Below are 17675 nucleotides of genomic sequence, written 5' to 3' on the forward strand. Positions count from 1 at the left end.
AACCAACTCCATCCTGGGTTAAAGTCTATGGCTATCCACTCTATCTATGCTTCTTACATCTTACACATCTCTATCAAATCACCTCTCAACTCCTTCGCTCCTGAGAGATATCCTGGCTCGCTCAACCTATCCTCATAAGATATGCTCTCTAATCTAGGCAGCATCCTGGTAAATCTCCTCTGCATCCTCTCTACAGCTCCACATCCATCTGTTGCTAAACATTAAAATCCAGAGATTGCTGCCATTGAAGCTATGTTTCTCTTCAAAATGCACTCTTTGGCTGGAAACCAGCCAAATAAAAACACTTATTTGTTCCAAATTGCAACTTTTCATGCAGGATGTTCTAATAAGAGATGAAAATGCTACACCTTGTGGAATAATGTATTCTTAATTGAGTTGTAAGCCATAATTACTAGTGAGCAACTTCTTTGGGTGAAAAACCAAATTCCTTTATTTTCCTGTTTATATATTCCACAGATTAAAAATAATAACTGATTCTTTCAATTGTTTATGATATTTAATCTTCCACATCAATCCATGTGCAAGTAATTTTAATGGGTCTATATCTAAGCTACTGCCAAGCATCTAATTGGCACCAAAATTACTTATTTCAAATTTATGCTCACTCTTTCAGGGTTTAATTACTGTTGAAATTTTTAAGAAGCTGCACATAAATAACAACTTCAGATATAAAATGATAAGAGACAATATTGAATTAGACTGTATAATTGTTATTTTCTTTTGCAGTTTAACTTTTATGCCTGCTAGTATTTTTATATATCTATCTATCTGTTACTGTTTGGTATGTTTCCTAGTGGTCATGTTATGTATATGCAATTGTTTAATGCATCCCTGAGTGGTTACAGTTCTTTGCATAATTCTGGAAGCTTCTCTTGGTATTATGTTATTTGAATAGGGGCTATCTGATTGTTTAACTCTTATCTACAAATTTGATTTGATGGTTTATTATCTACAGCATAAAAAGAGTTGACTATGTAAGCTTGTTATCTTGTATTCTTTATCCTTTTCGTATTTTAAGGTGAGAGGAAGAGAGTGGTTGATAACCGGAACTCACTTTCAGAGGAGTTCATGGAAGTAGATACAATCATGATGTCTGAGTGACATTTAGACAGGTACTTGAATGGGCAAGGCTTAGAATGATATCAACTAATATAGGCAAATAGGTTATTAATGTATATGGGCAGAAAGGTCAGAGTGTGTGTAATGGACTGAAGGACCTGTGCTGTATAACTCTACAACACTATGCCAACCAGACTGGAGGTGAATGGGTAACTTCTCTACAGTAAGACTGGCAATTTTGCAGTCGTAAAATGGTGAGATTGATTTATAAGCAACTCTTCTCCAATCATACCACATTTCTGAAGAAATTGCCTTTAATTGGCAGAAGCTATTGCTGTTCCTATAAGGATATCTGACTAAATTAATTTTCTTTGGTACATAACAGAATACAGCTTTCCCACTTACATACTCATGCCAGAAAACATTATTTCAAATTTAAATTCAAGTCTAATTATCATTCAACCATACATGAATACAGCTGAATGAAACAGTGTTCCTCTGGGGCCAAGGTGTAAAATATACACAGTACACGGATCAAAATAGCTAGCAAAAAAAAAACATAGTCACATAAAAAAACATAAATGTATATCCCAAGAGCCTGAGCGACATGTCCTGCAGATTGATGATGTGGTTCTTGGAAGTGTGCAGCCACTGCAACCTAGCCTGTCATTCCACTGATCGAACTCTGACAGCACCGATAGGAGACGTCAGCCCCAACTGAGCATGGATGCTACACTACACTGCATCCGGCGTCTCTACTCCTGGACTGCAGCAACAAGTAAGCCTATGGCTTCAGTCCACGTCCTTGCTACAACTAAGGCTACTCAGCTTCCCCACTGCCTGTCTCACCACCAAACAAGGGTAAGAAGACTGCGTCATCTTACGTTATCTTACATTACATTAGTAATGAAGACTGATATTATTATAAAATAACATTGTAAAAATAGAATACTACTTCATCTCTTAATTTTCTTCAATTTCTTCATCTCTTGTGTTCTTCCATCTAATCCTAATTTGCTATCCAACTCCATATGCAATATACAGAAAGATGCTGGAAAAGGGCCGGTAACATCATGAAGGATCCCATCCACACTGCTGATGGGCTGTTTGTCCCATTAAATTAAAAAAAAACAACAATCTAATCTAGTAGATCCAAGTACAGTTGTACAACATTTCTGAAACTAAATTCTAAGTAAAATTTTGCAAATAACACACCATTTAGCATGCTCAGATTAGTCTGTATTCTTTTTTTCTAAATCTATACCAAATGAATTCTGCCTGAAACGACCTTGTTTGCTTTCAACTGAAAAAAAAACTTTATAAAAAAACTTGCCTTTGATCAAATCTATACTTGCTTTATCCAATCATAATAGTCAATTTCTGGCAAATTACAGTGCAAACATGTGAAGGTGCCAGTAATTTCTGTTAAAATCATTTCTGAAAGGAGCTTGTGCTGAAATACCACCACTGCTTTCACCACAAGATCTGTAAACTAATTGGGCTATTTAAAAATATGCTTCACAGCTTCCTGCTGTAATTTGAATATTTCCAATGTAATTATATAAATACATGCAATGAACATATTACACACACCAGTCCTCATAGAGGGATCAGAAGTGGAAAGTTGAGCAATTTTAAATTTCTGTGTGTCAACATCTCTGAGGATCTATCCTGGGCCCAACATATTGATGCAGTTAAAAAGAAGGCACAACAGTGGCTATATTTCATTAGGAGTTTGAGGAGATTTTGTATATCACGAAAGACACTAACACTTTTTTACAGATGTACTATGGAGGGAGCATTCCAACAACTGGTTGCATCACTATCTGGTTGGCGGGGGCACTACACAGGGTTGAAAGAAGCTGCAGAAATTTGTGAACTCAGTCAGCTCCATCATGGGCACTAGTGTCCATAGTATCCAGGACATCTTCAAGGAGCGATGCCTCAAATAGGCATCATTGAAGACCCCCGCTCCAGGGACATACCCTCTTCTCATTGCTATCATCAAGGAGGAAATACAGGAGCCCAATGGCACATACTCAGTGTTTCAGGAACAGCTTCTTCCCCTCTGATGTCAGATTTCTGAATGGGCATTGAACCCACGAACGCCACCTCACGACTTTTTTTTTGCAGTACTTATTTAACTATTTTTTATATATATAAATATATACACACACACTCACTTACTGTAATTCAGTTTTATTATTACATGTTGCAATCTACTGCTGCCACATACCACAATGTTTCACGACATATGCCAGTGATATTAAACCTGATTCTGATTCTGAGTTCAACTGTGTAATTTTTATATTTTAGGCAAGTCAGATCATTTAAATGTTATAACTCAAGATGTTACAATGATTAAATTAGGCATACTAAACCCAGAAGGTTCAGTGCTGGGACCCTAGCTGGCAGTAACATGCATAAAGGACTTGTATGGGGATGTGGGAGGTATGATCACGAATGACACAAAGTTTGGCAGACTTGTCGGAAGTGTGAAAGATTGTCTTCGGCTGCAGAGAGAAATCAATGTGTTAGTGAAATGGGCTGAAAGAAGGCATTTGACCCAGATACATGTCAGTTAATGCATTTTGGAAGTACTAAATGAGGCTAGGACATACAACCTGAATGGTTGTGTCTTAGGGAATGCTGAGGAACAGAGGGACTGTGGAGATATCCATAGATCTTTGAAGGTGGAAGCATAAGTAGATAACATGGTTGGGAAGGCATATGGGATATTGACCTTCATTAATCAGGTTATTGAATACAGAAGCAATGAGGGTTTTCTCCAACTTTATAAAACATTGGTCAGACCTCAGCTAAAGTACTGTGTGCAGTTCTGGTTAGCACACTGAAGAGTTAACACTGAAGAGATTGCAGAGGAAATTCAGCAGGGATGAAGTAGTTCAATTATGAGGAGAGCCTGGAGAAGCTAGGTCTGTGTTTTTCTGAAGCAGAGGAGGCTGAGAGGGTTTATGATGGAGAATATAAAATTATGAGGGGTATAATTAGGGTACATTGCAGGAAACCTCCCACTATCTGACATTGCTAAAGCCAGAAAACATCAATTTTGGGTATGAGGGAAAATATTTAGAGAGGACATTCTTTACTTGGAGAGAGGCAAGTTCTTAGAATGCACTGCCTGAGAGAATGTTTGAGGCTGAGTCACTTACAGAAGTGTTTCGATGAGCACTAGAATTGCTTTGGTAAAGAAGGCCATTGGACAAAGTGCTAGGAGATAGCATCAATACAAAAGATATCTACTAGGCAACATTAATAATTGGGACAAATGGCCATTTTTCATGCTGTGTAATTCCCTGACTACAATTATAATCATTCATGCAATGTACTATATCTTATATTGGTGATAATTTGCACATAAATCTGACTAGATTTGCACTGTACTCAATTAAACCCCAAAGGAACAAAATAACATGGCTCCACAGTAGCGTAGCGGTTAGTGTGATGCTATTACATCTTGGGGAGTGGGAGTTCAGAATTCAATCCCAGTGACCTCTGTATGTTCTTCCTGTGGAATGCATGGGTTTCCTCCCACAGTCCAAAGACATACAGTATCAAGTAGGTTAATTGGTCATTGTAAATTGTCCTGTGATTAGGTTAGGGTTAAATCGGGGTTGTCAGGAGTTGCTGGGTGGAGCAGCTCAAAAGGATGAAAAGGCTTATTCTGTGCTGTATTGCTAAACAGATAAATTTTAAAAAATAACAGCAGCGGAAATTCTCCATTGGTGGACGAGCTGGAGGTATCTATACCGGGTATAAAGTAAGCAATTAAAAATACTTCCACTGACTCCAGGAACTGATGGGTTACAACTTACTCTTTTTTGAAGTGTATAAAAATGTTCTTGATTAAAAAAAAGTATAAAATGCATTTCTTTAAAAAAATAATTTGGTGCTTTTGAATGTCCAATTTTTTGAATCTCATTCTAATTAGTTACTGTACACCAAAGTCAATAATCTCTACATCGAATTGAGTGTATATTTTAGTAACCTGAGTTCGATATGAGCTTCTCTGAAAAAACAAATTTCCTGTTTTATTTAGAAATTTAGAAAACAATTTTATTTAGAAATAAAAACTAAAATGTGCTACAATTAGAGATTCTGATACAAATTAGGCTCAGAATTGTTCTCAGTCCAGCAGTGTTTATTCCACTTGAGATTCCACTGAAATTTATTTCTGCATCATTGAACACAGTCTGCCAAGAAACAGCTCCACTGGATTCCTTTCTAAAATGTTTTTTTCCCCTAAATTTTGAAGATATTTGATAGTTTAATTAACATCTGAAAATGCTTTATTCATAGAAATGAACGGTATCCACAACTTCCATTAATCTATTGCCTTATATATAGCAAAAAAGAACTCATGGCTGTTCCCAGGAGTTTTATCAAACTCACTTTAATGCCAAGTAAAATATTAATGTTAATGAGCAAAAGCTTGGTCAAAGATGTAGGTTTTATAAAAAAGAGTGAAAGAGAGAGAGAGAAGTGAAGGTGGGAAGATGTTTCAGAGCAGAATTCTCAGGTGTGGGGTCTTGGCAGCTGAAGATAAGGTGCCAAAACAGGAGCAAGCAGAACTGAAACTATTAAAATATTTGGGAAAATTATAGGGCTGGAGAACATCACAGAGGCAACAAGAATGGCAATGTTAAAATTGAGGCACTACTTAAATGCAGTCAGTTGGTAAGCATGTGGACAGAAATGAGCAGAGAGTTTTGCATGGCCTCAGGTTTATGGAAAATAGGACAGCCAAGAGTAGTTCAGAATAGTGACGTATAGGGGTAGCAAAGGCACAGAAGGAGCTGGAACAGAAAAGATGTTGTGGAAAACGAAATGAATTGTTTTGAGGATCTCAGCTAGTTTTTATCAATTCAAGCTGACACAATGGTATTTTAAATGTCTAGATACAGGCAAAGCCGTCTTCTATTTAAACCGGAGTATAAATAATGGAGCATTTGTATCCTTGCACTCAAAAGAGCCAATGAGTATTTTGGCTCACTTTTGCAGACCTGTAAAGTACATTCAGGAGGCAGAATGGTAGTGTAGCAGTTATAGCAATAGCTTTAAAGCACTGATCAAGGTTTGATTCCTGCCAGTGTCTGACGGAGTTTGCATATTCTTCCGGTGGCCGTATGGGTTTCCTCTAGGTGCTCCCATTTTCTTCCATGTTGCAAAGATGTACAGTTAGGTTTAGTGACCTGCGGGTGCCAGAATTATGGCAACACTTGCAGGCTGCCCCCAACAAAATTCCCGGAATATGTGGTCGTTGATCCAGAATGACGCTTTAACTGTGTGTCTTGATGTGCAGTACATGTGACAAATACTTTTTAATTCCAAATGCTGGGTACTTCACCAAAATGTGGCAAGTTTTGGAGATGCAGGCTGATTCAAACCTGTCTTTGTATTGTCACAAAGGATTACACAATATTTGACTGAACTGTATGTAATCTGTGGCTGAAGTTCTTCAAGTATTTTGCTCAAGTACTCTGATTTTGGATCAACTTTGTCAATAAAGTTCCTTCAGGTGTTCCAGGCAATTCATTTTTATTTTTATTGCTGATGTGAAGTCCACATGATTTAGCTTTTATGAACAAAAGGAACCTAATTCCCTCCTCATATCTTGTCTGCACCGTTCACCATGGAGTAATTTCTTGTTCTGTAACTGCCTGAAATATCTGAATGAGAAGGTAACCTGTTTAAATAATCCACACTCACCAGCCTCCTCCCAAGGAACTGCTCAAAAGGAAGGCCAGTGTGCTGAAACCTAATCTCTGTTTCTCTCCTTACAGATGCTGCCTGACCTGCTGAATGCTTTCCAATACTTGTGAATATCATGTTTTAGCATCTGCTGTTTTTTTACCTCTAAGGGTCCAGGTGGTAAGTGTGTCTCTGTTGAGCACGAATATACCTTGTTTCTGGACTAGAAAAGTTCAGGTGAGGTCTGAACTGCATGTGGAAGTTTGTTGGACATTGAATAATTGAAAACCAACACCTAAAGGTTTGTATTAATAGGTAGGTTGTGCTTTCTACCTTCCAATCTGATGGAAATGTCCAAGTATACAGGAAGACCATTATTAATAGCATTCGCAGTCTCTGTAGTCACCTCTTCTGGATGTAGGCTGTCAGATATAAAGATTTTTCTCTTTTCAGTTTCCTTTATTTTTCTATTATTTTCCCTTATTAAGGATAATTAAATTTCTCATTGGTTCCACCTATTTCTGTTGCATGAGACCATAAAATATAGGAGCAGAATTAGGCCATTTGGCCCATCAAGTCTGCTCCACCATTTCATCATGGCTGATCCAATTTTCCTCTCAGCCCCAATCTCCTACCTTCTCCCCATATCCCTTCATGCCCTGACCAATCGGGAACCTATCAACCTCTGCCTTAGATATGCATAAAGACCTGGCTTCCACAGCTGCCTGTGGCAAAGAATTCCACAGATTCACCACTCTCTGGCTAAAGAAATTCCTCATTATCGTTCTAAAAGGATGTCTCTCTATCTGAGTCTGCATCCTCTAGTCTTAGACACTCTCACCATTGGAAACATCCTCTCTCTATCCACCCCATCAAGGCCTTTCACCATTCGAGAGATTTCAAGTAGGTCACCCCTCATTCTTCTGAATTCCAGTGAATACAGGCCCAGAGCCATCAAACACTCTTCAAATGACAAACCGTTCAACCCTGGAATGATATTTTATGAAACTCCTCTGAACCCTCTCCAGTTTCAGCACATCCTTTTTAAGATAAAGGGCCCAGACCTGATCACAATACTCCAAGTGAGGCCTCACCGTGCTTTATAAAGTTTCAACATTACATCCTTGCTTTTATATTCTAGTTCTTCTGAAATGAATGCTAATATTGCATTTGCCTTCCTCACCACAGACTCAACTTGGAAATTAACCTTTAGGGAATTCTGCACAAGGACTCCCAAGTCCTTTTGTGTCTCAGTTTTTTGTATTTTCTCTCCATTTAGAAAATAGTCAAACCTTTCATTTCTTCTACCAAAGTGCATATCCATATACTTACCGAGAATGTATTCCACCTGCCATTTCTTTGCCTATTCTCCTAATCTGTCTAAGTCCTTCTGTAGCCTCTCGATGTCCTCAAAACTACCTGCCTCTCCTCCTATTTCATATCATCTGCGAACTTTGCAACAAAGCCATCAATTCCATCATTCAAATCATTGCATTTAGCATAAAAAGAACTGGTCCCAACACAGAACCCTATGGAAAATCAGTAGTCACTGGAAGCCAACCAGAAAAGGTTCCCTCTATTCCCACTGTTTGCCTCCTGCCAATCAGCTACTGCTTTATCCATGCTAGAATCTTTCCTGTAATACCATGGGCTCGTAGCTTGTTGAGAAGCCTCATGTGTGGCACCTTGTCAAAGGCCTTCTGAAAATCCAAGTGCACAACGTCAACCAATTCTCCTTTTTCTATCCTGCTTGTTATTTCTTCAAAGAAATCCAACAGATCTGTCAGGCACAATTTTCCCTTGAGGTAACCATGCTGACTACGGCCTACATTATTATGTGCCTCCAAGTACCCTGAGACCTCATCCTTAATAATTGATTCCAGCATCTTCCCAACCACTGAGGTCAGACTAACTGGCCTATAGTTTCCTTTCTTCTGCCTCTCTCCCTTTTGAAGAGTGGAGTGACTTTGGCAATGTTCCTGTCTTTTGGATCCATTCCAGAGTCTAGTGATTCTTGAAAGACCATTACTAATACCTCCACAATCCCTTCAGCCACCTCTTTAAAAACTCTGGGATATACACCATCTGGTCCAGGTGACTTATCTACCTTCAGGCCTTTCAGTTTCCCAAGAACCTTCTCTCTAGCTATGTTACTTCACACACTTCATGACCCCTGCCACTTGGAACTTCCACCATACTCCTAGTGTCTTCCACAGTGAAAAGTGATGCAAAATACTTATTCAGTTTGTCCGCCATCTTGTGGTCCCCCATTACTACCACTCCAGCAGTCCGATATCCACTCTCACCTCTCATTTACAGATTATGTATCTGAAGAAACTTTTGGTATCCTCTTTAATACTATTGACTAGCTTACTTTCATATTCCATCTTTACCTTCTTAATTACTTTTTTAGTTGCCTTCTGTTGGTTTTTAAAAGCTTCCTACTCCTCTAACTGCAACTAATTTTTGCTCTACCATATGCCGTCTCTTTGGCTTTCATGTTGGCTTTGACTTCTCTTGTTAGCCACAGTTGTGTCATGTTGCCTTTAGAATACTTCTTCTTTGCTTCCAGAAATTCCAGCCATTGTTGCTCTGCAGTCATCCTTGCCAGTGTACTTTTTCAATCAATTCTGGCCAACTCCTCTCTCATGCCTCTAATTCCCTTTACTCCACTGTAATACTGATACATCTGACTTTAGCTTCTCCTTCTCAATTTCAGGGTGCATTCAATCATATTATGGTTACTTCCCCTAAGAGTTCTTTTACCTTAAGCTCTCTAATCAATTCTGGTTCATCGCACAACGCCCAATCCAGAATAGCTGATCCCCTAGTGGGCTGAACCATGAGCTGCTTTAAAAAGCCATCTCATAGGCTCTCTAGGATTTTCCCCTCCTGGAATCCAGTACCAACCTTATTTCTCCAATCTACCTGCATATTGAAGTCCCTTCTGATACTGTAACATTGCCCTTTGGCATGTATTTTTCATATCCTGTTGTAATTTTTAGGCCACATCCTTACTTCTGTCTGGGGAGGTCTGTATACAATACCCATCAGGGTCTTCTTACCATTGCAGTTCCTTAGCTCTATCCACAACAATTCAACACTTTCCGACTTTATGTCACTTCTTTCTAATGATTTGATTTAATTTTTTACCAACAGAGTAACGTCGCCCCCCCCCCCCTTCCTTCCTGTACTTTCGATACAATGTACATCCTTGGACATAAAGCTCCCAGCTATAATATTCTTTCAGCCATGATTCCATGATGCCTACAACATCATATGTGCCAATCTGCGACTATTCCATATACAGTACTGCATGCATTTAAATATAACCCCTTCAGTCCTGTATTCACCCTTTTTGATTTTGTCTGCCTTTTACGCTGCAGCTCATCTCTTGACTGCAATTTTACCCTATCAACAGCCTCTCCTCACTACACATTGCCTCTGTTTGTAAACCAGCTACCTCATCTTCAACAATATTATCTGCCTTTCCTATGATACTGCACTCTACAGTAGAGATATAAAATATTTAATACCTTGGACATTGTTTAATACCTATCACAATTTCTTCTGGTTCTGCATCCAGAAAGCCCAACATTTAATTTTCTGACTTCCTTTTGAAATGCAAGCGTTTTTAAGAAGTTACTGCTTGTTATTTGCATAATCCTTCTCATTTGTTGTCACTTTCCTAAGGTATGATAAATATTTTTCTTGACAACATTACGATACAAGCTTTCTTTGAATTTGGTGCTCTCCATAACTTTTCAGTAAATTTTAGATTCATCATCTGTCTGTGGAATTTCTCTTTCTCAAAGTTGAGTATAATTAAATATTTATTTAAATATTTGCCTTTGTTCATCTCCAGCCCCATGCCTGTAAGTTTAATTCCCAATCTACCTTAGCTGACTCATGCCTGATGATTGATTTTATTTAAATTCAAGACCATATTCCTGATGGAACTACATCCCTCTCAAAAACAAAATGCCATTATAATGTGCTTATTTTTCCCTCAAGGATTCGTTGTCATAAAGTTACCAATTAACATTACAGAAGACTATGCCTGAACTACAATGTATTTTAGTTTTCCCAATGAAACTTTCATTGAATTACATCCCACAAACACAGTATTGAAACTACAGTATTTTCAATTCATCATCAATAAATTATTGTTATTTATTGGAAATGTTGTTTTAGAAAATAACAACACAAGAAAAAGGAGGAAAAGAAAGGAGTCAAGACAAATGGGAAAAGGGAAATACTGTCTTGATGCCAAAATTGGATCAGTCACACCCTTGAGCCTGCACCATCATTTAATAATGTCATAACTAAACCAATTTTGGCATTAATATCACATTTATCTTTCCCCAAAGCCCCTGACTGTCTTCTTGATTAAAAGTCTGCCATTCTCTGCCTCGAATATAGCCAATAACCACTTCTGGGACACAGTATTCCTGAGGTCTACACCGCTCTGAGAGAATTAATTCTTCCTCATCCCTGAATTAAATGGGTGACCTCTAAATCTGAAACACACTTGACTGATGTACAGGTATAACATAGCCGAAGCATTAATTGGACCGTGACATGCAAATTTCAGGATTTCAAGAACCAGGATAAAATGTAGGACACACAACACTTCAAGCCACTAAACAGGGTCAAGGCCGATCTTCATCCTTTTGCATTATTTATTTGTCCATGGAATGTGAGCATTACTGGCAAGACCAACGTATGTGTTCCATCCATAATTGCCCTGAACCCAAACTGCCATTGAGATATTTAAGAATGAATTTAATAGTTAACATTACTGGGATGAATCCATAAAGGCAAGATGATATAAAGGTACAGAACTTGTCATTTAAAGCACATCAGTGAGCCACACGAGGAAAAATGGAGGGTTATGAGGGAGGGAAGGGTTAGATCAATCTTATAGTAGACTAACTGGTCAGCGTAACATCATGGACTGAAGGGCCTGTACTGTACTGCACAGGTCTATGTTCTATGTTCTATGAGTGTTTACATCAATCCCGTAGAGTTAACAATACTAGTTTAAATACATAAGTGAATTTAAATGCCATTCTCCATATCAATATTCTAGGTCTCAGGATACCTGTCCAGTAATCACTGTATACTGAACCTAAACTACTCTTTCCAGTCAGATCCCCAGGTCCCTGTCAGTCACCACCTTACAGCAACTGCCTCCGTGCTGCAGAACAAATATTGGTGAGTTACAGGAGAGTGAATCTTTGTGGAGAAGAGCAAGGGAAATAAGCTATTCAACTCAAAAGATCAGAAGGGGTCCAATGTGTTTTCTCAAAGTGGTGCCTGAAACAGCAAAACTCATTGGTCAATAGTAGAAATGACTGAGGAACCTGGAGTGTGGCTTAAACCCAGACCTTCTGATTCAAAGGAAAGAGTGCACTTTACGTAATCTTCAGGTGAGACTTCAAGCAACTCTACCCCTGACAGTTCAAGATGCATTCACTGCCATGGTCTGCAGATTTTTCAACTTTAAGGGAACTGAGGAATACCTAGTGTTGGGGAAGAAAGGTGGGAATGAATTCGCGCTTATTTTTGAATAGCAGAGCAGAATTGGTAATCAATTTGATCTATTTTCATTTGTTTTGGAGAAAAGATGTCAGAAATTATTGCTGCAGAAGAAATAGCAAAAAACCAGGAGAACTGATCAGGGGAAAAGCAGAAACTAGTATCAACAATGATGGCGATTGTTAAGCCAGCTGCACAGCTAGGAGAAATGGAAGGAGCAGCATTTTAAACCACTGCACTTTCAGCATAATAAACTGCATTCAAACTCTTTACTCAAGGCTGCTTCTAAGTTACTTGCAATTTGAGAGCTTCGACAATGGGGGCTGATTTTTCAGACAGACTTAATCAAGGTTTCATAAAAACTTTGCTGGGTTTGCAAGGAACACTCATGGATGGAAATTCTGTGCATTATACTTAACAACAAAGAGTAAACGAATGCCTTTGGATGGAATAAACTTAGGCAGTAGGAAATCTGCCTGAACAATTTTTAAATACCATATTGTTATTTCAGTCTGCAGAGATTTACTGCAAATTAAATTCTGCAGGAAACTGACAGGATCATCTGAAACCAGGAGAGTTGTGCAGAGCTCTTTAAAATTCATAACTTAGTGAAGAGTATGAGGTCCAAAGAAAATATGTACATGAATACTTCACTTCTTTTTGTGCTTAGAGATTAGTCAGCCAAGGGCTAAACTGAATGTCACAGTTGTTGAACTATAACCAAACTAGCTGGTTAAGAAGCCAAAATAAAGCTGCATATCTTCAATCAACTTGAAATTCAATAGTAATAGGAACTGTACACTAATAACATGTTAGTATTGATTACTACCTAGATCACTATTGTTTTCATTTCCAAAGGCTTTCTTTATTTCTTTCAAAGGCAAATCATTAATTCTATAGACAATTTCATTATAGATGTCAAGGAAAAAAACAAATATGTAAATGAATCAGAGGTGGAATATATTTATCTTTTTTAATAACTCCATCTTCTAGAATGTGTTTCTGTCCTCCATTAATGAGTAATTGAATCCACTCACCTTGACACAATGTCATTATGATATCTGATCCCCCAGTATAAATCTAGTGTTTCAGAGGACAAATGCAGAGCAAGGTAAATCACACCAGTCCCATTATGAGTGAGGGGTTGGAGTGATGACTTCTACATCCTCCACAGTTTTCCTTACCTTCGCAGCAAAAGGTTTCTCACTTGTACAAGAACCTCACAGTTTTGTAATGAAAAACATTTGAAAGAAAATGAGGACTAGATCGCATTAGAATTGAATCCGTCAATGTGAAATTAAGAAAAAAGAATAACGCTTACAGGTAGCAAACTAAATCTCACCAATTCAGACTGTATTCCTTCACACTAATTTTCAATTTGTTCTAATATTACATTAGGAATTCCTAAAGGGGATGGACCATAATAAACCTGGAAAACATAGTTACAGCCAAGTCATTGGAAGAATAAAACAAAACTTGTCAATGAATAGAGTTAAATCTGCAGTAATCACATCTCCTGATCATTTAATTTTAGGGCTCCTTTATGATGTAAATTTAACCAATAAGACCTGAACAAATGTTTTATTAGTTAAGAAGAATTCTAAGATAAAGAAGTTTTACATATTGATGATGTCTTCTTGCATGGTGACAAAATGTTTGCAAGTAAATTGACAAGATCGGAGAACAACTCAACCCAACCATCAACCACCCAAGCTACACATCATCTGAATTATTTCTAAGATTTAAATTTGAAAACAAAAATAAGTTGAATTATTGCATAGAAGGTGATAGTTTTGGAGTATAGGTCTTAATTCTAGCTTCTAATGATTACTTAGCATTCCATCCATAGAGTTAAGCTTCTGGTTAACGATGGAATGATTACTTGTCATTTTATTGTTGGGCCATTGCTAAACTCCTGCTTCTCACCTATAACTTACTGATGAGATCTGAGCACTTTGAATAACAGCTTAGGATTCTGAGACGCTGCATTACTTTAGTTATTGATTTATAGTAAAACCACAATAAGTAAGAGGATTGTTCATTTGGAGGCTGTATGAATACATTTGTTGAAGCAGAGGAGAATAAAAAATACGAAGTATTTGGAGCAAACAGAAATTTCACTTAAATTATAATTCCTCTGATCTAGTCAGCTTGAGGCTAAGATTTCGTTATTTAATGCAGATACAATTTATACAAAATGATCACTGAAATGATCTTATCAATTTAACATAAATCTGCATTACTAAAATACAAACCATCATGTTATTAAATGCTTGCATATTCATCCAGAGTAGAATTCATTTTTAATTCAGTACTTGAGAATTACAATCCTGCTCATATAATGCCAGTAAATAGATCCATTTTGCAATAACCTTTTTTTTAATATATTCTATTTAATTTTTTAAAGTATTTAAGAACTCAATTAATACAACAATTAATAAATATTGAAAAAAATTCAAATACATTAATAAGTCAGAGAGAAAAAAAGCACCTATCCCAACACCATCTCCCCTCATTCCAAAAAAGGAGGGAGAAAAAAACATAAAAGACAGAGGAAAGAAAGGAGAGAAGAAAAAAGAAAAGAGAAAAAAAGAAAAAGAGTAGGCAGCCAGCTCTCAGTCAGTTTAAAATACAAATTAAAGAAACTAGTTTATAATAAGGGATATATTAATTTTAAAAAATTAAAATAAATAAATTAAACAATCTGGGCATTTTGCAATAACTTTGGGTATTTCCTGACAATAACGATCTGACTCCATACTTGTGATTTAGTTGTGAAATATTACATAATATACCATTTTTATTCTGTTTTTGAAATCACAGCAAATGATCTTAAGACCTTTTTAATTAAATGGTAAATAATTATAACATATGGGATAGTGTCCAATTACACCGTACTCGATCCAGTTTCTGCATTACATATTATGTTAGTATTTATTTAGTACAAGTGTCAGCCTGTCTTTCAATTACTTGTCATTCATTGTTTACCTTTTAATGAAATCTTAACATAAAAAAATTAATCTCAATCTGAAGCACTTACTTTCTACAGTCAAGGTAATGGGCTGGCTGGTTTTGTTTTCTCCGTTTCTGTCATTTACTGCCTGCACGTAGTACCGTCCTGTGTCAGGAGCGACTGTGGACAGGATGACAAGCGTGTTGTCCATTGTAATAGCTCTGTTGGGGCAAAGTGGAAGAAAATGTGAAATGGGAAGGTATGGAATTTGCCTATGTTGTCTTCCAGAACAACAATGTTCTCCGGATACATAATAACCTGGAGTCAAAAGGCATTAACCCCATGCTGATCCACAATCTCAATCAAGGTTTCTGGTAACTGCAGGTGAAACAGAATGAGAAATCATGATGAAGATAAAAATATTTCAACAACTTTACTATTTAACTTCATTTTTAATAATATGCCAGAATGTTGTACCAAATTGTTACATTAATATTTTTAGGATTGGATCAGAATTTCTCCAATCGGCAAGGAAATTTTTCAAGTTTTCAAAGGAAAGTTTTCAAAATGTCTCATCTGGATTTGGTTCATTGAATATCTTAGCAGATTTGAAAACATTCTAAATAAAATACTAAGTAAAAATAATGTGATTCCTAATGTAATTAACTTCCTAATAAATGCCACCGTGTCCATTTTACTTCAAAACAGATACCCAACATGACATAGACACAAAAGATTCAGCAGATGCTGGAAATCTTGAGAACATACACAAAATGATGGAGGAACTCAGCAGGTCAGGGAGCATCCATGAAAGGAATGTTTTGGATCAAGAGTCTTCATCAGTCTCAGCATGAAACATCCAATGTTTACCTCTTTATAGATGCCACCTGATCCACTGAGTTCTTCTAGCATTTTGTGTGTGTTCCCTACATGACAAGACCATTAGGTTATTAAAGAAACATTTCATCTTGTACCAGGACATATTATTTTAGTAGTACAGTTATTATGCAGACCTTGTCATTGCAGTTAGGCTGACCCATTGGCCGGATACAGCTTTGTTGTGTATTTAATATTTCAGTAATATTGTAAATACATTGCTATATTAAGCATACCTTGTTGTTTAAATAATCCATTACGGGTTATGTGTAAAAGTACATGAATGTCATTCATCATCATGTCATAACTGCACACCTTGCTAAAAGTAAAATAAAGTTTACACACGTGCTCCTTTATTTTTCTCTTGGTTAATTTTATGTTTTGGAGTTGCAAAACATAATAGTGACGACGAGGTATTGTAAAAATGAATCCAAGATGACTACCTACCTGTTGAAGTGCAGTGAGACATTTGAGTTAAAAAAAAGCAGTGCAGCACGTCTCTCCAGTAGAGAGAGGACGAAGATGGTTGAGTTAAAAAAAAGGCAGAAAACTGAAAAATTCACGGGTTCATAAACAGTGAGTACTGGCTGATAATAATCATAAATAGAGTAGAAATGGCTGGTTACATCAGAAAGATAGATGTGTTAGATTGCAGAACTGATAACTGCTTTTTTCTATACTGAGTGAACTGAGCAGTATTTTAAAACAAAGGGAATAGCCGATGAGAATGGGTGCCAGTTTTGCTGAGTGCATTAGGTGGGAAGCATACAGTTTGCTTAGAATTTTGACTACTCCAGGCAAACCAGCCAAAATGAGCTTTGCTGATATCATGAAAGTAACATGTAGAACTGAAACCATTGTTGGCTGCAGAAATTTAGGTTTTATAAGCGCAATCAAAAGGAAGGGGACTTCATTTCAGTGTATGTGGCTAAATTGAAGAGATTGAGTTCAGTGATGGGTTTAACAAAGCACTGAGGGATTGTTTAGTTTGTGGAATCTTAAAAGAAAGCATTCAAAAAATGCTTCTAACTGAATCACATTTAAAACAGTAATTGAAATAGATGTATCAATGGAAACAGCAGACAGAGATTCAATTGAGTTGCAGTGAGGAATGAAAATGAGCATGAACAAAATTGCAACATCTAAACAGAAACCTGCCTGGCAGAACAAATTGTGTTACCGTTGTGTCAGGGGCTCAAATGTACCAGACCAATGCAGGTTTAAAGGTTAAGCTTGCAAAAAATGCAACAAAGTAGGACACAATGAACTTGTTGGTCAGACAAAAATAAATGGACTGCACAGGGAAGTGAAAAAATTCATCAGGATTTGTGGTGATTTTAAAATCGCTATCAACCCAATACTGAAAGTAGATTAATAGCCTCTGCCCAGGATAGATACACATTATCCAGTTAAGCTGGTTTGTGGCACCTTGCCTTATGGTGTAGTTGTATTGCATGTTATGAGTGATGGAAGTGCACACCCTATAGATTCTGCATCACATTACCTTAACACT

At 37.2% G+C, this 17675-nt stretch overlaps 1 protein-coding gene across 1 annotated transcript in view; it reads right to left on the minus strand.

Annotated features, from left to right (window-relative positions):
* LOC134360278 (protein sidekick-2-like) overlaps positions 1–17675 on the minus strand; it is a 983228-nt gene that overhangs the window by 364313 nt on the left and 601240 nt on the right. Inside the window, exon 5 of the mRNA XM_063074455.1 lies at positions 15374–15507. Coding sequence (XP_062930525.1) covers positions 15374–15507 — 134 coding nt within the window. The remainder of the gene's footprint in view (positions 1–15373; positions 15508–17675) is intronic.

The sequence above is a fragment of the Mobula hypostoma genome, chromosome 22, assembly GCF_963921235.1.
Source record: "Mobula hypostoma chromosome 22, sMobHyp1.1, whole genome shotgun sequence".
Classification (NCBI taxonomy): domain Eukaryota; kingdom Metazoa; phylum Chordata; class Chondrichthyes; order Myliobatiformes; family Myliobatidae; genus Mobula; species Mobula hypostoma.